Source organism: Carlito syrichta, unplaced genomic scaffold (assembly GCF_000164805.1).
Source record: "Carlito syrichta isolate Samal-C Ts95f unplaced genomic scaffold, Tarsius_syrichta-2.0.1 Scaffold310362, whole genome shotgun sequence".
In the NCBI taxonomy this organism is placed as follows: Eukaryota; Metazoa; Chordata; class Mammalia; order Primates; family Tarsiidae; genus Carlito; species Carlito syrichta.
In genome coordinates, this window is record NW_007254458.1 from 286,668 (window position 1) to 308,291 (window position 21,624).

Genomic DNA, 21,624 nt, shown 5'->3' on the forward strand with positions numbered 1-21,624 from the left:
TTTTAAAATGCAAAACAAAGAGACAAATATTCCAAATTTGCTGTACTTTTCAGAATTGACAAGTGGCTGAAGTAGATATTCTATAAAAAATAAACACACACAATTCATTCTTCAAAGTATGGATGATATTTTTAAATGAGTGAGAAATTAACTACTTTTGTTTGTTTTAAGAAAGTAGGAATTTATTAAGAAGACAGGAAAGCTCCTGGCAGCGGGACAGGTCCCAAAGGGTTGCCCCAAATTAACTACTTTTAGTAGAAAGCATGCTTTTCTGGTTAGAAAAAAGTCACATGAAAGTGCATTGTTGGCAACCCTTCTCCAGTCGCCTTCCACTGTGGTAGTTTTTCTGTCCTCTCAATAAATTCTCCAAAAAAAAAGAAAGAACGAAAAAGAAAATGCATTATTAATACACAATTTTATTACTGAAAATTACATAAATGAATCATTAATATAAATTTTTATACTAACTGCAAATGAACATGAGAGATTTCTTTGGGGTGATGGACATTTTCTAAAATTGGACTGTGGTGATGGCAGCACAACTGTGTGAGTTTATTAAAAACCTTTAAGTTGTACACCTAAAGCAGATGAATGGTATTGTTGTAAATTATACCTCAAAAAATGCTGTTCAAAAAAAACTAGCATTACTTAAAAAAATTTGGAAACAATTTTCTACCTTCTTAAAAAATAATCTTACCAATGGGAAGTACCAGTAAGTTTTAACCCCATTTAGTAAACAAACTCAAATATAACAGTTTTAAAGATCTACTAATTTAGCACTAAAAATTGAACTTTTCTAAAGTAAAATAAAAATTAGCAGATTAGAAGAAAAATTTGGTGAAAGAATTCTTTAATGAAAAGCAACAAAAATGAAACACTCCCATTTAGATCGCATAGCCTTATAATCTATCGTTTTCAGTTATGACAGTCATTAAAATTAAATACTGAAATAAGTCGTCCTTGGAATACAGAAGAATCAGAATTAAAACAGATTTTTTTTTTTGAGTCGCCCAGGCTTGAGTGCAATAGCATGCTCAAAGCCACCGCAGCCTCAACCTACTGGGCCCAGGTGGTCCTTCGCTTCAGCCTTCCAAGTAGCTGGACCCACAGGTATGTGCCACCATGCCCGGCTAATTGTTTTATTTATTTTAGAGACGAGGTTTTGCCATGTTGCTCAGACTGGTCTTAAACCCCTGAGCTCAGGCAATTCTCTCGTCTCCGCCTCCCTAAGTGCTGATATTACAGGTTTGAGCCACTACACCTAGCAAAAAAAATTTTTTGAAAATAAAACATAGTAAATAATATTTCTCACTAAATGTTAATACAGTTTTTGATGGAAAAATGAAAATTGCTATAAATAAAACTCTTTAGAAAGTTAAATTGTTTAGTTTATTTCTCTTGTATTTCTGTGCTTATATGCACATATTATACTATATATAAGGAGAATAGTAAAAGATGAATATAATTTACAAATAATCCCATATGAATTAGAAATGCATGCTGATTTTTTTTTTTTTTAACTGAGAGAACATTGTTTTAAAATCTGACTCTTGGCCAGGCATGGTGGAGAACGCCTATAATTCCAGCATTTTGGAAGGCCAAGGAGGGAGGATCACTTGAGGCCAGGAGTTCAAGATCAGCCTGGGCAACATAGTGAGACTCTATAAAGAATTTAAAAATCAGCCAGGGACAGTGGCACATGCCTGTAATCCCAGCATTTTGGGAGGCCGAGGCAGGAGGATTGTTTGAGCCCAGAAGTTTGAGGCTGCAGGGAGATATGATTATGTCACTGCACTCCAGTCTGGGCGAAGGAGCAAGACCCTGATTCTAAAAAAAATTATTTTAATTAAAATAATTAAAAATCTGACTCTCATTATGTTACTCTCTTGCCTTAAAACTACTCAATGGCTTCCCATTGTGCTTAGGATAAAAACCAAACTCCATAAAATAGCTTACCAAGCTCTTCATGATCTAACCCCAGTGTAATCTGCCCGGCTTCAACATGTATCTCTGTTAGGTTCTCCACTAGGTTTTCTTCAACTTCCATGTGCCAAGATCTCCCCCCCCCGCAATTGCCTGGTTGATTCTTACTCACTTTTCACAAGCCAGCTTAAATATTATTTCTATTGATTCCTTCAGCTTAGGTTAGGTCTCCCTGCCTTATACTCCCCTTTAAAACCGTTATTTCAGCTGGGCTCGGTGACTCAGCCTGCAACCCTGTGCTTTGGGAGGCTGAGGTGAGTGGACTGCCAGAGCCTGAGGGTTCGAGACCCGCCTGGGCAACTTGGTGAGATCTCATCTCTACAATACATGAAAAAAATTAGCTGGGCGTGGTAGCACATGCCTGTAGTTCCAGCTACTTGGAAGGTTGAGGCAGAAGGATTGCTGGAGCCCAGCAGGTCAAGCCTGCGGTGGCCAGGAGCGTGCCACTGCCCTCCAGCCTGAGTGACAGAGTGAGATTCCAACTCAAAACAAAACAAAGCAAAACAAAAAAACTCCATTATTTCACCTATGATAAGCCATTACTGTAATTGCTTAGTAAATCTTATTTACTATTTTATTCCCAGTGTCGAACACACTACTTGGCACACAGAAGTAATCAGTAAGTATTACTAAATAACTGAAATGCGCTCAGCTCACACTTACAGACAATATAAAAAACAGCAAAAATGAACTTACCAAATAGGATAAAAAGCCCATGTGGTGTGATAAGCTGTTTGAAAAAGATAACACAAAATATAAGTGTTTGAGCAAAAATTTAAAATAACAGTTGATTCTGTTTAAAGCACGATTTTATATGCTTCTATATATACTAGTGATAACTTTGAATAAAAATCCTTAAAAATATTAAGCATTTTAATCTGAATACAATCCTAGATCAGAAGCTACAACACCTCCTCCTGAAGGATATGCACTTATAATACTTTTCAACTCACATCAGGATTGAGATTGGTGACCAGTAGAACAGAATTTCCTGGTATACCACTAGCCCCAGGAATGGCCATCCTTCCAGTGACAGCAGAGGACGTGATTGTGAGAGGACCAAGAGCTCCAGGAACAGGTGGAACTGACAGGCCTTTAAAAAAAGAAAAATCAAGAAAGAAAATGTGTCAAGGCTACCATAAGGATATTAAAGGCCAGTTTTCCGCCCTACAGAGTCTGTCTGGAAGCCAAGTTCCTCACTGTTGACATTATTATACTCAATACTCTAATTATACATACTGTAATTTGTAGAATAAATGAACCCTTGGTTTTAAAGTTATTGGGCTTTTCAGAAGGTCTATAAACTAAAAGCACTTCTTATGTTTCTTGAAATATATTCCAGCATCTGTCTATCAAGTGTATATAAAGTTCACATTGACTTCTACCATAAAATTAGGTATCTATCTTTTAAAAGTCCTTCAGCAGAAGACAAAGATGCACACTAGGTAATGCTATACGACATTTTATATGGGAAAAACATTTTGTAGCCTTGCAAAAATGTTATATGAACATTGTTATTTTTTTTTTTGAGTTGAAGTCTCACTCTGTCGCCCAGACTGGAGTGCAGTGGCCGCTCCCGGCCACCGCAGCCTCGACCTGCTGGGCTCTGGCGATGCTTCCGCCTCAGCCTTCCAAGTAGCTGGAACTACAGGCGTGCGCTACCATGCCCGGCTAATTTATTGTAGAGATGAGGTCTCGCCAAGTTGCCCAGGCGGGTCTCGAACCCGCGGGCTCAGGCAATTCACTCAACACGGCCTCCCAAAGCGTGGGATTACAGGCTGAGCCACCGAGCCCAGGCCTATATGAACATTATTACAAAAAGCAATAGATTTACACAATTCAACATTCTTTTGTCGCAGAAATTTTCAGAGCTCTTTACTTTCCAAGATGTTATGGAACTACTGAAAACTCAATAATACCAGAATATTGACACTACATTTAAAATAGCACACTTTCCCACTATTTATCTGTGTTCTCAGGTTTAACATTATCTAAGACAAAAACCTCTAGTTTATGTAAAAAGAACAAATTCCTTAATTTATTGATTAAGTCCAAAATTCTTTATAACAGACAGTCTGGCCACTTTACCACATATTATGAAATTAAAATATATTTTACATTCAGCCTATTCTGCTTGACAATCTATGAAAGTCACAACTATCATCATCCAGACTAGACTGCTCCATTTTAAAATTGTGCAGAACACATTTTCAGGCCGAGAATGAATATGAAATCAATATTCAACAGTCCTTAACATGACCTCTTCCCATGCCCCTCCAACCTAACCCTGCAACTTCAGCATAACTTTGCGAGTGGGTGAGTATGTATGGATCCTCTGCTAGACTTAGAAAAACATAAATCACCACTTCCAAATATCCACCAATTAAACTTTGTGGAGCTTCAAATAAATAAAGTTATGTTTTGTTTTGTTTTTTTAACAGAACAGGTAGAATATTCACTTAATTAAACATATGAAAATGCATTAGAAACCACCAAAATACTAAAACTTAAAACCTCAAACTTCATATTACTTTTTCCTTTTTAGTTAACTCCATACTCTCTGTTGACAAGATAGTAGTCAAAACTCCAAGAATTTGAAGGCTAGGATATAAAGATTATTGCCAGAAAGTGGCTGTGTTGTAATTTAAAATATTATAATCATGAATCAGCTGGAAGCTGGAAATATAATATGTAGAGTAGTCTTAACACGCTGCCATTCTAATCACCAACCTCAGTGTTTTCTTTAGGCACTAGAGACAAAATCACAATGTTAATATTTTTCTTCTTAAATTATGATCAAATTCATTTTGTTTATCAGTTGGAAAAGGAGTCATTATCGAAGAATTAATCAACGCCACTCTCTCGATTATCTTCATTATTAAAGAGAAAAAAAATACATATTCCCTGAAATAAACAGCCAGCACATCCTTCTATGGTAATCTTCTGAATACATTATGGACAAAATATTTTATGAAGTTGAATAGTAAATGTTTGTTAATTCAAATATTTACTGGCAGCATACTACATGTTAAGTGCTATCAAAGGCACTGAAGACACAAAGACATGTTTGTTCAACACATAACTGATAAACTTATCAGTAAAGATAGAAGCAGCTCATACATCTTATATAACAACTGAAAAGACAATCTAAGGTTATTTAGTGTAGGTAACTTGTGGTTATTTGTGCCAATGGCAAGTATAAATAATGCAGAACATATAACAAGATTATTGAACTTAAGAACCTTGCTCTAGATGCAGTGACTCATGCCTGTAATCCCAGCATTTAGGGAGGTGGAGGCAAGAGGACTGCCTGAACTCACAGGTTTGAGACCAGCCTGGGCAACTTGGCGAGACTTCATCTCTACAGTATACCAAAAAAATTAGCTGGGTATGATGACTTGTGCCTGTAGTTCCAACTACTTGGAAGGTTGAAATGGAAAGGTTGCCTAAGTCCAGCAGGCAGAGGCTGCGGTGGCTGTGAGTGGGCCACTGCACTCCAGCCTGGATGACAGAATGAGACTCTGACTTAAAAACATTTCTTTCTTTTATTGAGTCAAAGTTTCATTCTGTCACCCAGACTGGAGTACAGTGGCATGCTTGCTCACAGCTACTCTACTTCAGCCTCAACCTGCTGGACTCAGGCAACCCTTCCGCTTCAGCCTTCCAAAGTAGCTGAACTACAGGGCGCCCGCCACCATGCCTGGCTAATTTATTTATTTAATTGTAGAGATGAGGTCTCACCAAGTTGCAGAGGCTGTTTTCGAACCCCTGGGCTCAGGCAATCCTCTTGCCTCCGCCTCCCAAAGTGCTGGAATTACAGGAGTGAGTCACCATGCCTGACCCACCCATAGGAGTCATTTCTATGGCTGACATACATAAATGCTTTTATTATAAATCCTTCAAACATGGTAACATGCTCCATCTTGTAAGTTCCTAGAAAACACAGAACTCCATCAAAAATATCATTTCAAATTCAACTTATGAGTCACCTGCAGCTTGAGGAAATCCAATGGCTGGGGCAAATCCAGCAGCCCCTGCGTATGGTGAAGAAATTATACCTGGTGCACCTAATGGAAAAGAGAAGCTAAAATAAATACACTACTTTCTGTAAATATGATTATCAAAGCAATATAAAATGGCTATATGAGAGTATATTACTGATAAACAGATTCTATCTTTAATGCATAAGTAAAGAGCCTCTGCCATTTCCAAGAGGCTCTTTTTAACTGGGTTCAAGGATCAAGAGTATAGCTTAGATATTACAAAGTAGGTTAAGATTCTTGCCCTTATTTAAAACATTATTTCATTATGAAATATCACGAATTACTTGTTAAATTATACTATATCTATGGGGTACTGTGCTGATATTAAAAAATAAAATCCTTGCCCTTGAGAGGCATATAAACTAAAAGTATGAATTACAGAGCATTCACATCCTGAGGGTCTAGTGGCATAAATTAAAACGTATTGCAAGGAGAACCAAGAGGAAGGGATTGCAGAGGATTCACTGTCATCAGCTGGAGATGTTTTATCTTGAAGCAAAACTTGAGCTAGACATTATATAATCAAAAAACACAGCATTCAGTATTTACTGTGTACTAAATGTTAAAAAAAATGTAGGTCTTCTTTCTTTACTTTAAGAAGTGACTGTGTGTCATCAACAAAAACAGGAGTTAATTACAAAAGAGGAGTCTGTTTTAGTAGAAAAATAATTCACTTGGTTTGGGGCCTATCAAGTTTGAGATGATTGTAAGATATTCAAGTGGAAATGCCCAGAAGTGGAAATAAAGGGGCAAACTCAGAATAATTACTATAAAACACACAATTTTGCAAGTCATCTGGGTAGAAATAAATGTGAAAGCCACACAAACGAAAGCTCCACTAAAAAGGACACAAGACAAGAAATGAAGAGAGCTGAAGATAGAGGCTGGTGGTATTAGTATACTAAAGTGGTAGAAGGAAAAGGAATATTCTACAAAAAAGAAGAAGAGAACAGCCTTGGAAATAGGAAAAAAAAAGTGAAGTATAGCACCTCAGAATCTAGAGGAACAGACTTTTAAAAGGGGAATGGGGAAGACATTCAATAGAGGTCAAAGAGAATGAGAAATGAAAAAGGTAAAGCAGTAGAAGCAGTAGTTTTAGAGAAACAGAGAAGCTACATTGCTAAAGTCAAAGGGAAGGATTTTAAAAAATAATGATAGAGAGATGAGCATATTTATATGCAGAAGTATGTAGGCTATATTTCCCAGAGGAATTAAAAACGCATAATTTTATTGTCTTCATTAAAGAGAGTTATTTAACATAATTTGTTAAATATGTAACTGTAATTTACTATAGTAATTCAAGAAAATATACCCATAAGAGACTCAGGGATAGAACTAGCAGAGACAATTGACACTATGTAAAGACACGAAAAATGAGAATAACTGATAGAGTAATTGATAGAATAAGAAGGGAGAGTGAAATTCATTCAACAAATACGTGTTGAATGCTAAACATCCTGGAGCTAAACATTCTTCTAGTGAGGAATCACTGAACAAAGCAGTCAAGAAGGTCTGTCCTTGCTAAACTTAAGATTCAAGTAGGCTCAATAGCCTAGGTAAAATGATTCACTTTTATAACAGAAGAACTATATTTAAGGCACAAAGGAAGACTTAACAAAGAGACTTTAAGATAGATATAAGCAATTATGAAAATTTACACTAGAAAGCCTAAACATAAAGTTAAACCAAGGAGAGATATAGTAGAGAATGTGTTATTGTTGCTAAATACTCACTTGCCTTTCCATGTAACTGGCCAGTCATGTGACTTGCCTTCTGTGGGAGGAGCAAATATTTCCAAGCAATTCACACTAGGCTTGATCATGTCATGTTTTTTGCCAAGGAATAAAAACAGAAATGACATGATACCTCTACACAGAAACCTTAAGAAGCATTAGGTTTACACTTGCTCCTTAGTCTTTACTCTCTGCCACAAAAATGCTATGCCTCAAACAGAACTGATGCTGTCAACCTAGGCCCTATATCAAAGAGACATGTGAAGGAGGGCTGCAATAGTTTACTCACAGTACATACAAGCATGTGAAAGAAATAAATGTGAATTGCTATAAACTACTGATTTGGGAGTGGGGGAGTGGTTTAAACACAGGAAAGTGGCTAATACAGATGACTATGGGGGGGTGGTAAGGCAGAACACTAGCGGAAGGTTTTAGAGAAATGAGGAAATATTTTGGGAAAACTCACAGAACATTTATTAGAGATAAATAAAATAACTGGCAAATAATTATCAAGGCCAAATTTTAAACAATTATTTCCATGTAAAATATTATTAATAAGAACATTTGTTAAAATTTGCCAAAAGAATCATTTTTAAAATTTCTATAAATCTACACTACACAATAAGCAAAACCAGAAATATTTTACCAAAGTAAGTAACCTGTTAGACAATGGATTAGTATCTTAATTTTGTAAAGTGATCATATAAACTTTTAAGAAAATATTTAAATGACTAAGAATAGACATTTTACACCTGGAAAATACATCATGATAGCAATCAAGGCACTATAAACTAATAAATGAGATAACATTTTTACCCATGAAATCTGTTTATAAGTGTTATTGATAATAGTAAAATCCTAAAGAAACAAGCTTAATGTATAAATTGGAGAACGATTAACATAAACCACCTTACTATAGAAAATGCCCAATGAACAAGTATATTTTCTTTAAAAAATTTAGAAGTTGGCAAGACGATGAGGACTAGCTAGGCCAAAAATCTAACCCTGTGAAACTGAGCTTTTGGTTCAGTCAGCCTGGGGTAGTAGGCCAGAGGCAAAGCCCAAGGGGGGAAGTCAACAGGATATGCTCACTGCAGTAATCTATTATTATGAGCCTAAAATAACCTGCTCCATCTACCACTCCTCCCTTCAGAAGACTACAAGGAAAGTTTCCTTCGTATCTAGCATAGGAAGGAGAAAAGTCCCCCAAAAGTTCTAACCAAAAGGAAACTTTCATGCAAATTTGTACCCTAAACTTACATTTCTTGGGAGCTCAAAGGAAAATTAATCAAGCTATGAATTTAGGTTGAAATGATTCCAAATGTAGAGTCTTTCATGTTGCAGACAAGCAAATTCTCTCTGGAGGAACACATAACCTTGGTCCTAAGGCTCAAATAAATATCTGTAATTCAGAGACACTTTTAAAAAAAGAATCAAATACAATTTCTAGAGATGAAAAACAATTGCTGAAATCTAAAATTATAGGAAAGACTTAACAACAGATTAGATAAAGCTGAAGAGATCATTAATGAACTATGAAGTCCTAAGAAATTATTCAGAATGCAGCTCAGAGAGACAATTTAATGGAAAATATGAAATAAAGTTTGACACACTGAGGACAGAGTAAGAGGGCATAACAGATCTACTCAAAGTTTCAGAAAGAAGAAAAAGAAACAGTAGGAAAGAGGAATATATGAAAGGATCATTTCTAAAATCAACAAAACACAGCAAGCAATCTACCAAATTATGAAGCCCAATGAGTTCCAGTCAGAACAAATACAAACAAATCCTTAAATAGATATTTCATATTGAAACAACAGGATACCAAAAAAGAGGAAAATTCCTAAAGAATAGCCGGGGAAAAAAAGCAGAAATTAAGTTGATGACTTTCCCTTCCTTCCTTCCTCCCCTTCCTTCCTTTTTTTTTTTAGAGATAGGGTCTCGCTCTGCCACCCAGGCTGAATAAAGTGCAATGGCACAATCATAGTTCACTATAACCTTGAACTCAGGTCCTGGGTTAAAGTAATCCTTCATATCTCAGCATCTGGAGCAGCTAGGACTACAGGTGTGTGTGACCACTTCCAGTTAATTTTTAAATGCTTTTTTTTTTTTTTTTTTGCAGAGATGGGGATCTTGCTATGTTACCCAGGTGGGTCTTGAACTTCAGGTTCAAACAATCCTCCTGCCTTGGTCTCTCAAAGAACTGGGATTATAAACTGACAGCATACTTTCTAAGAGCAACAATGAAAACCAGAATACCGTGTACCTTTATTTTTATTTATTTTTTATTTTTTTTTGAGTTGGAGTCTCACACTGTCACCCAGACTGGAGTGCAGTGGCCGCTCCTGGCCACCGCAGCCTCGACCTGCTGGGCTCCGGCGATCCTTCCGCTCAGCCTTCCAAGTAGCTGGAACGACAGGCGTGCGCTACCACGCCCGACTCATTTTTGATTTATTGTAGAGATGAGGTCTCGCTGCCCAGGCGGGTCTTGAACCCGTGGGCTCAGGCAATCCACTCACCTCAGCCTCCCAAAGGTGCGGGATTACAGGCTGAGCCACCGAGCCCAGCCCATGTACCTTTAATACACCAAAAGAAAAATATCTGTTAACCTAGAACTCTATACTTAGCAGAAATATCTTTTAAAATTGACAACAAAATAAAGATATGTTTGGACAATTAAAAACTTCAAATATGTTAGCACGGACCTTCTCTAAATGAAATACTACAGGATATCCTTCAGGCAGAATGTAAGTGTACTCAAATAGCATTTCTGAGCTGCAAGAAGGAATGAAAGCCTACAGTGTTATATGTGGTCTAATAAAAATGAATAGTAATTGTATAAAACAATACAAACAAATTGTAAGGTTAAAATCAAATGATGTAAAAATAACAATAACATCATGAATCAGAAGGAGATAAGAGGAGTTCAAGTTTCCTAAATTTCCTATATTATGTTAAAAAAAAAAGTACAGCTATTAGTTAACTTTAGACTTTGGTAAAATAAGTATAAAAGTTAAAAATCCTAGATAAGAACAGAAACAATACTAAACTTCAAAACCAGGAGTGGAAAAAATAATAATAAATACACATTCATTCAAAAAGTATTTTCTGCATGGTTATTTTGTGCCAGGCACTGGGAAACATGAGTAAACCACATAGACACTCCCAACCCCCAAATATACTCTGGTAAGTTTAATAAAGATGAAATCAAATAGGCCGGGAGTGGTGGCTCACACTTGTAATCCCAGTACTTTGGGAGGTGGAGGTGAGAGGACTGCCTGAGCCCAGAAGTTCAAGACCAGTCTGGCCAACTTGGCGAGATATCGTCTCTACAATAAATAAAAAAAATTAGCTGGGCATGGTGGCCAAACACCTACAGTTCCAACTACTTGGAAGGCTGAGGTGGAAGGATCGCCTGAGCCCAACAAGTCAAGGCTGCAGTGGCCGTGAGCGTGCCACTGCACTCCAGCCTGGGTGACAGTGAGACTTCAACTCCACAAAAACAACAAAAAAGAAATAAAATAAACAATACACACAGTAAATAAGCTATCTGTATAGTATATAAGAAGATGACAATTACTATGAAAAAAATAGAACAAAAGGAAGCAGGAGTATTGAGGCGGGTTTAGTCAAGATAGGTCAAAGAAGGCAGATGAGAAAAATCTCTCTGAGGCTCTCTGGGAGAAAGGCACTCCAGGCAGAGGAACTAACTAGTGGAGTGAGGTGGAGGTTGTAACATGCCAAGTGTGTGTGTGTGCGCGCGCGCGCGCGCGCGTATGTGTGTGTGTGTGTGTGTGTGTGTGCCGGGGTCTTACTCTGCTGTTCAGGCTAGAGTGCAGTGGCATGATCACGGCTCACCACAGCTTCAACTTCCTGGGCTTAGGCAATCCTTCAGCCTCTGCCTCCTGAGTAGCTGAAACTACAAGGGTGCACAACCACACCTGGCTAATTTTTAAATTTTTTGTGGAGATGAGGTCTCGCTATGTTGCCTAGGCTGGTCTTGAACTCTTGGGCTCAAGCAATCCTCCCACCTTGGCCTCCCAAAGTGCTAGAGCCTGGAAATCCAATGTAAAGATGACGGCAGCAACTCTGAAAGAAACCATTTGTAATCTTGTATTATTTCTTACTATACCTTTTCTATGTTTAGATTCACTAATAGTTACCAATGTGTTACAACTGCTTACAATATTTAGTACAGTAACATGCCCATCATGTTTAGCAGCAATAGGCTATGTCACACAGTATAGGTATATAGTAGGCTACGCCATCTAGGCTTGTATAAGTACTCGCTATGATGTTTTCACAACAAAATCAGCTGACAACATATTTTTCAGAATGTATCACCATTTTTAAGCAACACAGGACTATGTGTTTAAGACATGTGAAACTATAATAACGATTAAGATAAGTTAGGCACAGCGCTGACTCAAAAGAAAAAAAACAAACAAAAAATTAAGATAACAAATATTTCTATTACTCCCAAACATTTTCTTGTACCCTTTGGAATCTCTCTCTCCAAACCATGCCCCCAGGCAACCACTCATCTTTCTCTCACCATAGATTAGTTTGCATTTTATAGAAAACTATACAAACAGAAACACACAATAGGTATTATTTCTTGATTTCATATTCAGAAACTTTGATAAGCTCCTCTTAATTCCAATAATTTGACTGTGGACTCTTTTCACATTTTGATGTACACAATCATATTATCTACAAATAATGTCAGTTTATATCCTTTCTTCTAATTCCTGGAACTTTTATTTCTTTTTCTTGCTTTAGTAAGATAACTGAACTTCTAATATTCATACAGAAATGAAAAAAGAAAGTGAGGATCAAAGGATCACATGTTTACCTGTAAAATGACCACTTATCTACCTAATCATGAATTGTACCCCACATCTTTAAAATAAATTAAAAGGGAAAAAAGAAAGCATCTAGAAGAGCTGAAGCAATCTAAAATTTTTTTTGTAGAATTTAGTATGAAGCTGCAATAATCAAGACAGTCTGGAAATGTCAGACATGGCGACAAAGATGCTGCACTTCTGTATTACTAACAATCAGAAAACAAAATAATGATAGTTCAAAACTTACATCGCACTCATGCCAACCATCATTTTAAACTCTTCATGTATATGAGCACATTTAATCTTCATCACAATCCTACCAGTTAAGTACTATTATTATATTCATTCCACATATGAAGAAGCAGAATTGTAGAGCAGTTAAGCAACTTGCCCAAGGCTTCACAGCTCATAAACAACAGGTCCAGAATTGTAATCCAAAAAGCATGGTTCTCAACCACTACATTATACCATGTAAGATAAAGTCAGAAGTAAGAAGTTCTCAGAAATAAATGTAACAAAAACATGCAAACTTAAGGAGAAAAGTCACCAAATTTTACTGAAAAGACATCAAGGAATATCCAAATGAATACACCTTTTGGGTACTCTAGTACTGAGCAAGTAGGAAATAAGTTGAGGATACTGAGAATCAGATTTCTCTCTCTTTTTTTTTTTTTTGAGTCGGAGTCTCACTCAGTCACCCAGGCTGGAGTGCAGTGCCACTCCCAGCCACCACAGGCTCGAACTGCTAGGCTCAGGTGATCCTTCCACCTCAGCCTTCCAAGAAGCTGGAACCACAGGAATGCAACACCACGCCCGACTAATTTTTAAAAATTTTTTGTAAGCCGGGCTCAGTGGCTCAGCCTGTAATCCCGCGCTTTGGGAGGTTGAGATGAGTGGACTGCCTAAGCCCACGGGTTCGCGATCCGCCTGGGCAGCTTGGCGAGACCTCATTTCTACAGTAAATCAAAAAAATTAGCCGGGCGTGGTAGCATGCGCCTGTAGTTCCAGCTACTTGGAAGGCTGAGGCAGAAAGATCGCCGGAGCCCAGCAGGTCGAGGCTGCGGTGGCCAGGAGTGGCCACTGCACTACAGTCTAGGCAACAGAATGAGACTCCAACTCAAAAAAAAAAAAATTTTTTTTTGTAGAGATGTGGTCTCAAACTCCTGAGCTCAGGCAATCCTCTTGCCTCCACCTCCCAAAGTGCTGGGGTTACAGGCGTAAGTCACCGCGTCTGACTAGATTTCTCATTCTTGAAGTGGAGAGTTACCAAAAGAATGTCAGGCTGTAATTAAATCGGTTAAAGTGTGTGTGTGTATGTGTACCTGAAAGAGGGCTGTCCAAAATGTGTGTTTTTCAAAACACACGCACACAGAGAAATATATATTTATGAAGCATACATATACACATGTCCCGGTCATGTCCATTTAGAGTGCCTAGAAACAATGATGCTCTATTAGCAATGAGCACCTCTAATGTCTATTGATTTCTAAATATGTTTCCCACTAAAAGGAACCGGTGCTCACTGGAGAAACTGTCAAATCCAGGGATATAATGGGGGAGGTAAAGATTATCTGGAAAACCTTGTGCCAGAAAGTAAGGAAGTACTCAAGTAATGATGGAAGCATGTAAAAGGTCATAGAAGTCAGTGTGAAAAGGTTTCCACTGTCCAAATACAAAAATAAAATGAAAAATAATAATAGAAATTACAACCCACAGAATAAGAAGAATCTACAAGTCCATACTGACATGAAATAAATGAAGGTGATGATAGTAAGAAAAGAATCCTTTAAAAATATTTTTCTCTTCACAAAACCTCAGGGATTAAGTATTATCTTTTTGGGGGGGAAGGGAGTTGCCCAGGCTGGAGGGCAGTGGCACGATCATGGCTCACCCTAGATTTGAACTCCTGGGCTCAAGTGATCCTTCCACCTCAGCCTCCTGAATACCTGGGACTACAGGGGCACACCATCACACCTGGCTAAAAAAACTCCTAAAAAAAAATTTTTTTTTTGAGTTGGAGTCTCACTCTGTCATCCAGGCTGGAGGACAGTAGCATGCTCACAGTCACTGTAGCCTCAACTTGCTGGGCTCAGGCAATCCTTCCACCTCAGGCTTCCAAGTAGCTGGAACTACAGGCATGTGCCATCACGCCCGGCTAATTTTTCTTGATTTATTGTAGAGATGAGGTCTCACCAAGTTGCCCAGGCTGGTCTCGAACCCATGGGCTCAGACACTCCTCTCACCTTGGCCTCCCAAAGTGGTAGGATTACAGGTGTGAGCCATCGCACCCAACCTAAAAATGTTCTTTATAATAAAATGCCAGCTAATGAATATAGAATGATGGAATTAGCAAATTACTACATGGCAACCATAGAGAAACAAATAATCTTGGCCACGGATGTAAAAAGTAAAAGTAGAAGCTGGGCTTGGTGGCTCAGCCTGTAATCCCAGCGCTTTGAGAGGCTGAGTGGATTGCCTGAGCCTGTGGGTTTGAGACCCGCCTGGGCAACTTGGCAAGACCCCATCTCTACAATAAATCAAAAATTAGCCAGGCGTGGTAGCACGCGCCTGTAGTTCCAGCTACTTGGAAGGCTGAGACGGAAGGATTGCTGGAACCCAGCAGGTCGAGGCTGCCGTGGCTGGGAGCAGCCACTGCACTCCAGTCTGGGTGACAGAGTGAGACTCCAACTCAAAAAAAAAAAAGTAAAAGTAGAAAAGTGATAAGGACCAGGATACTTACATAGTCTCAACCAGTAAATTCATTACAAAGGGAACAACAGTAATTTTATAGGAAAGAAACTTGCAGGAGCTACCTTAACAATGATCCAAATGAACACCACTAGAAACAGGATTAACTGACATCATGAGTCTCCTTATGTAATGAGCTTGAAAGATACAACACTATTTCTATGGTATTTCTGCCCTAAAAATGCTTACACTGATGAGGGAAGATCAGACACCTATATTGAGGGACATTCTCTACAAAATATTCTCCCTACACTCTTCAAAAATGAAGTAGTCATGAATGACAAAACATAAAAAAAATGTTCCAAATTAAAGGAGCCTGGAGAAACATAACAAATCAATTAGCCTGATGTTAGTTTGGATCTTCACCAGAAAAAAATGGTTTTAAAAAGCCTTATTTTCACAACTGGCAAAGACGTTTAAAAGCCTATGGATTAAATAATATTTTATCAATGTGAACTTCCTGATTTTATAATTAAAATGTATTTACTAAGAATGTCCTTATTAGTAAAAGCACAATTATTATTTAGAATTAAAAGGGTATCATATCTGTGACTTATTCTAAAATGGTTTGGGGGCAGGGAGAAATAAATATACACAAATATAGGTATGTGTATATATTATACACACACACATAATCTAAGAGATGATATAATAAATGTGGCATAATGTCAACTGGGGAATCTGAATGATGACTTTAAGGGAGTTCTTGAACTATTCTTGTAACTTAAATTATTTCAGAACAAAGTTACTAAAACACTGTAAACTTTATAGATAACAAACGATTTCTTAAGACACAAAAAAACACAAATATAAAGGAAATAAGTAAATTTGACTAAATAGAAATATCCTGAAGAGAATAATAAACAAACCCAAACTGAAAGAAACTATTTGGAACACATATAACAATGGACTAGTATCTGGAATATAAAAAGAGTTCCTAAAAATAAGTAAGAAAGATGAGAAATTAAAATCAGAAATAGACAAAAGAATTGAAAATTCTTTAGAAAATTTATGAGAGGATGGCAAATAAACAAATATGTTCAACTTCATTAGTAATCAGGAAAATGCAAATGAAAATTACAATGTTAAAATACCATATATATATACCAGAATAGGAAGATGTAAGACATCCCACAATACATTTAAAAATTGGCAAATCACCTTTATAACAAAATGGTATTGTATAATGAAACTGAAGAAATACACGCTCTATGATCCAACAATTCTCCTCCTATGTAAGCTTTCCAAAAAAAACTCTTGTCCAGAAGACACACACAAGAATGGTCATAGTAGCCTCAAACTAAAAGCAACCCAAATGTCAACCAACAGTAAAACAAATAAACTATAGTAAACCCATCCATACTACAGACTTCTGGCCTTATTGAGAATGAATGAGAGATAGTCACATGTGTGAATACAGAGAAATCACAGAGTGAAAAAAATAAAGTCAAAAAAGAAAAATAGCATGATTCCACTTGTGCAAAGTTCTACATACAGGTGAAAAAAAAGGTTAAGTTGCATTTAGGGCTATATAATGAGTGGTTAAAAAAACTACAGAAAAGCAAAAGATAATAATCAAATTTGGGGATGTTGTTACCTTGGGACAAGGAGAATGAGAAAATAATTGATTAAGAGGGGTAACATAGCCGGGCGTGGTAGCGAGCGCCTGTAGTTCCAGTTACTTGGAAGGCTGAGGTGGAAGGATCTCCAGAGCCCAGGTCGAGGCTGCAGTGGCCGGGAGTGGCCACTGCACTCCAGTCTGGGCGACTGAGTGAGACTCCAACTCAAAAAAAAAAGAAAGTGGAGATATTACTACCAACCTTAGAGAAATTAAAAGTATTAAAAAAGAATACTATCAATGTGTGCACATCAACAAATTAATCTAGAAGAAAATTAACAAATTCCTAGAAAAACAAAGAAACTACAAAAATTAATCCAAGAAGAAATATAAAATTTGACAGGATCTATACCAAGTAAAGAGATTGAATCAGTAATTAAAAACCTCTCTACAACAAAAATTCTAGGACCAGGTGCTTTCATTGGTTAAATTCTCACAAACATTTAAAGACAAATTAACACCAACACTGCCCAAATTCTTCCAAAAAATATTGAAGAGAAGTAAATACTTTTTAACACATTCTATCATACCAGCATTATCTAGATATCAAAGAGACCAAGAGAAAGAAAAAGTAAAGACTAATATCCCTTATGGAAAAAGACAAAACAACCCAAAACAATTCTAGCAAATCAAATCCAACACTACAGTAAAAGGATTATACCACATTACCACACAGGATTCATCCTAGAAATTCAGGAGTGGTTCAATATAAGAAAGTAATCAATGTAATACAGCTTATTAATAGAATGAAGAGGGAAACCACATGACTATTTCAGTAGAGAAAAACCATTTGACAAAATTTAAAATGCTTTGATGATTTTTAAAATTCAGCGAACTAGGATTAGAAGACAAATTCTTTACTATCATAAAGGGCATTTACCAAAACCTCAAAGCTATCATTATACAGAGTGGCAAAAACCTGGAAATTTCTCCCCACATCAGGAACAAGATAAGGATGTTCACCACTTCCAACATTGTACTGGAATCCCTCGACAGAGCAAATAGGTAAGAAAATGCAATAAAAGGAATGCAATTATAAAGAAAGGAGTAAAATTATTTTTATTTTCAGATTCATGACTGTGTATAAAGAAAATTTTTTAAAATTGACATAAAACACTAGTAAATGAATGAATTAAACAAATTGTAGGACACAAGATCAGTGGTTTTGAGACATCAACAAATAATAATCCAAAAAGGAAAATAAGAAAATAATCATTTATAATAGCATCCAAAAGAATAAAATACCTAGGACTAAATTTAACCAAAGAGGTAAAAGAGATGTACACCAAAATCTCCACACACAAAAAAAAATTCCTAAAATAAATTAAAGAAGGCCTAGTTAAATGGAAAGAAATCCCGTGTTCGTGAACTGGAAAACCTATGTTGTTAAATGGTAATAGTCCCCAAAGAGATCTGCAAGTTTAATGAAATCTCTACCAAAATTTTAATAGCCTTTTTTGCTAAAATGGAAAAGCCAATTATAAAAGTAGAATTACAACACTATTGAAAAAGAAAAACAAAGTTACATACTTACACTCCTCAATTTCAAAACATATTACAAGCTACAGTAATTAATACAGTGTGGTACTAGCATAAGGATAGACATATGGGACCATGGAACCAACATTTATGGTCATTTGATTTTTGATAAGAGTAGTCAAAATGATCTTGATTATCCAGTGGGGAAAGAATAAGATCTTCAACAAATGGTGCTAGAACAATCAGATAACCATTTGCCAAAAAACTGTAATGGACCTTTATCTCACTTGATACAATAATTAATTCAAAATTAATCAGCAGACTAAATAGAAGAGCTAAACCATAAAACTCTTAGACAAAAACATAGGGAAAAATCTTCATGACCATTTATGTGCCTAATCCTGGCTTGTACCTCATATTTTAAAAATAAAATAAAGAGGAAAAAAAAATAGGGGTAACAGAGGGTGCTACTTTACTATGCATAAATATTTTATTTCTTAACCTGGGTGGCAATTACATGGGCATCTAAAAATATATTTACGTGTTATAAACCTCTCTATATGTACAATAAGTATAACTAAAAACAGGCACACAGTGCTTATGACTCAGCTCTAGAAACTATAAAGGGCAGCTTTAAAGAGAAAGAACAGCCAATGAGGTAGGATGAAAATAAGAAGAATGTGGTGTTTCTGAAGCCAAGAGAAAAAAAGAAGGGAACAGTGAACTGTATCAAATATTAGTGAGAGGCAAAGTAGAGAAACTTTCACACAACACATAAAGCATATTGTTCTTCTTTATGAATCACTTATCTTAGGGTTTAGACATTATTTTGCAATGACTAGGGATTTATTAATAACACAGTGAAAGAGTAACACAAAGAATATGAACATTCTATTTTATATTCAGAAACCAAAATTCTTAATTATATTTTTTAATGTCCTCCTCCCACAAAGAACATTAATTTCGTCAAGAGTATATATTCAATTATTGGAATAAGTGCAGTCTGACATTTGATAGCTAAGTTTTGGCAAACTTGAATTTGCCTCAATATATCTATCATTTGTTATTGAAGTGGTAATGACAAAGGTCTTTGGCTTTGCCAAATAAGATGTATAAGTTAGGGGCTAGTAACAAATATAAAACACAAAAATGTGGTCAAAAAGACCAAAATAAAAAATTTAACAATATTAGGAACATGAACTGAATCATTCAATTGAAGTTTTACATTATAAATAATAAAAAGCTTTTGCTTCAGAGTTAAAAACGATTTTCTAGAAAATTTTTGACAATCATTTGGCTGTCTTAATTATTTAATTTTCTCACCTTTAAAAAAGATGGATTAAATACTATTTAAAGTCCCAATTAACAACATTTTATGGTGATATTTGTGAAAGGAAAATCAATCACAAAGGGTAATAAAATGTAACACTTTATCTAAATAATAAATCATATCTCTGCAAACTGTAAAACCAAAAAGTAGCATATATTAATCTAATAATGTATTCAAATTGAACCACCTATTCCTTTTTCCTTTATGTAAAGGTTTACTTTAAATAAAAGATGAGGAAAGCTCTTCAAAGCTACATTTGCAAAGATAATTTAGAAGGCTACATTTTTATTAATGCAAAATACAACTTCATACAAACTTATATAGTTAGAAGTTCTAATGTTTAAGACACAAAATAAACCCTCTTCTTTGACTAAAGGAAGAATACACCATTAATTTAGGTTTCTGATTTAAAACATCATTACTTAAAAAGGGATAAGTAGTTTTCTCAAGAGCATATATGTCAACAATCTGTTGGCTATAAGCTAGCATATTTAAAACAATGTTAATACATAAGACTATTAATTTGAAGTAAATGGTTATTGGACTGTAAAGAATAAGTGATATTAATATTAGAAAATAAATCTGTAACTCCATGTCAGAGACCTGGTAGCTTTGCCAACTAATAGAACCTCCTTATACTAAGATTTAATAGAACACTTTGTTCCATGACTCCTGCTTTGCTGTAGAAAAACTGAGAGAATCCAAGAAGAAAAAGGCTAATTGACATACATGGATTAATAAATGAAACTTGTAACTCCAGAAAACTTGCTCTGTGACCCAAAATGGAACTACTCACCAAAAGCAGCAGCCATAGGGGGTTCAAGGGATGGCTGGCCATCACCAGTAGGAAGGTCTAAGCGAGTGAAGTCTCTGCTTTTGTCATTATTATATTTCACATTAAGGCTGGTGAGCTTGGAGAAGTCAATACGTAGAGTGCAGCATGCATTATAGATATTCTGGCCATCCAGAGCCTAAAGCATGTAAGAAAGGGACTGTTTTTGGCAAGACAACAACACTGATAAATCAAGATGCCTCTACTTTGACACAGAGTGGCAATCAGGTATAAAGCAGAGAGTACTGGACTAAAAGCCAAGGTCTTGGGTTTACTTTTACCTCTGTCACTAACTGTGAGCCTAAGAGAGTAAAAAAGACCTCAAGTCTTAGTTTTTATCCATAAAATAAAACTAATAATATCCATCTCATCTGTGATAAGATCAGAGAGAAGAAATATAAAACCCTGGAAAGCGATTATATAATTATAGAAGTACTAGCTCTTTATTATGATTATTTTGCCTATAGCAAATGTTTAAAGATACTTTCATTTTACATTTCTTTTGAGTAAGAGTCTCACTCTGTCGCCCAGGCTGGAGTGCAGTGGCACACTTGTGGTGATTGCAGCCTCAACCTGCTGGGCTCACGTGATCCTTCCACCTCAGTCTTCCAAGTATTTGGAAACACAGGCACATGCCACCAAGCCTGGCTAATTTTTTTGATTTACTGTAGAGACAAGGTCTTGCCAAGTTGCCCAGACTGGTCTCGAGCCCCTGAACTCAGGCAATCCTCTCGCCTCTACCTTCCAAAGTGCTGGGATGACAGGTGTGAGCCACTGTGCCTGGCTATTTTACATTTCATTTTAATTCATGTAGTATAATTTACATAGGATGCAACAAAGCCTTTCTAAATGGCACTTGTCAGAGTCACAATATATAAAATATTATCTACGATTTATTTTTTCCTCCGGTAAATGTAATTGTAGTACCTTGAATAACAAGCTGAGGGAAATTTTGAGTCAGTTGTGACCAAAGATCAGCAACTCCTTCCTTGGAAAGAATAAAAATTTACC

At 36.3% G+C, this 21,624-nt stretch overlaps 1 protein-coding gene across 3 annotated transcripts in view; it reads right to left on the reverse strand.

Annotated features, from left to right (window-relative positions):
- PTBP3 (polypyrimidine tract binding protein 3) overlaps nucleotides 1-21,624 on the reverse strand; it is a 73,639-nt gene that overhangs the window by 6,573 nt on the left and 45,442 nt on the right. For all 3 annotated transcript variants that reach the window (XM_008068332.2, XM_021717709.1, XM_008068334.2), the window contains 4 exons: nucleotides 20,578-20,752; nucleotides 5,973-6,050; nucleotides 2,937-3,076; nucleotides 2,680-2,713 (listed from right to left, as the gene is read on the reverse strand). In XM_008068332.2, the coding sequence (XP_008066523.1) occupies nucleotides 2,680-2,713; nucleotides 2,937-3,076; nucleotides 5,973-6,050; nucleotides 20,578-20,752 (427 nt within the window). The remainder of the gene's footprint in view (nucleotides 1-2,679; nucleotides 2,714-2,936; nucleotides 3,077-5,972; nucleotides 6,051-20,577; nucleotides 20,753-21,624) is intronic.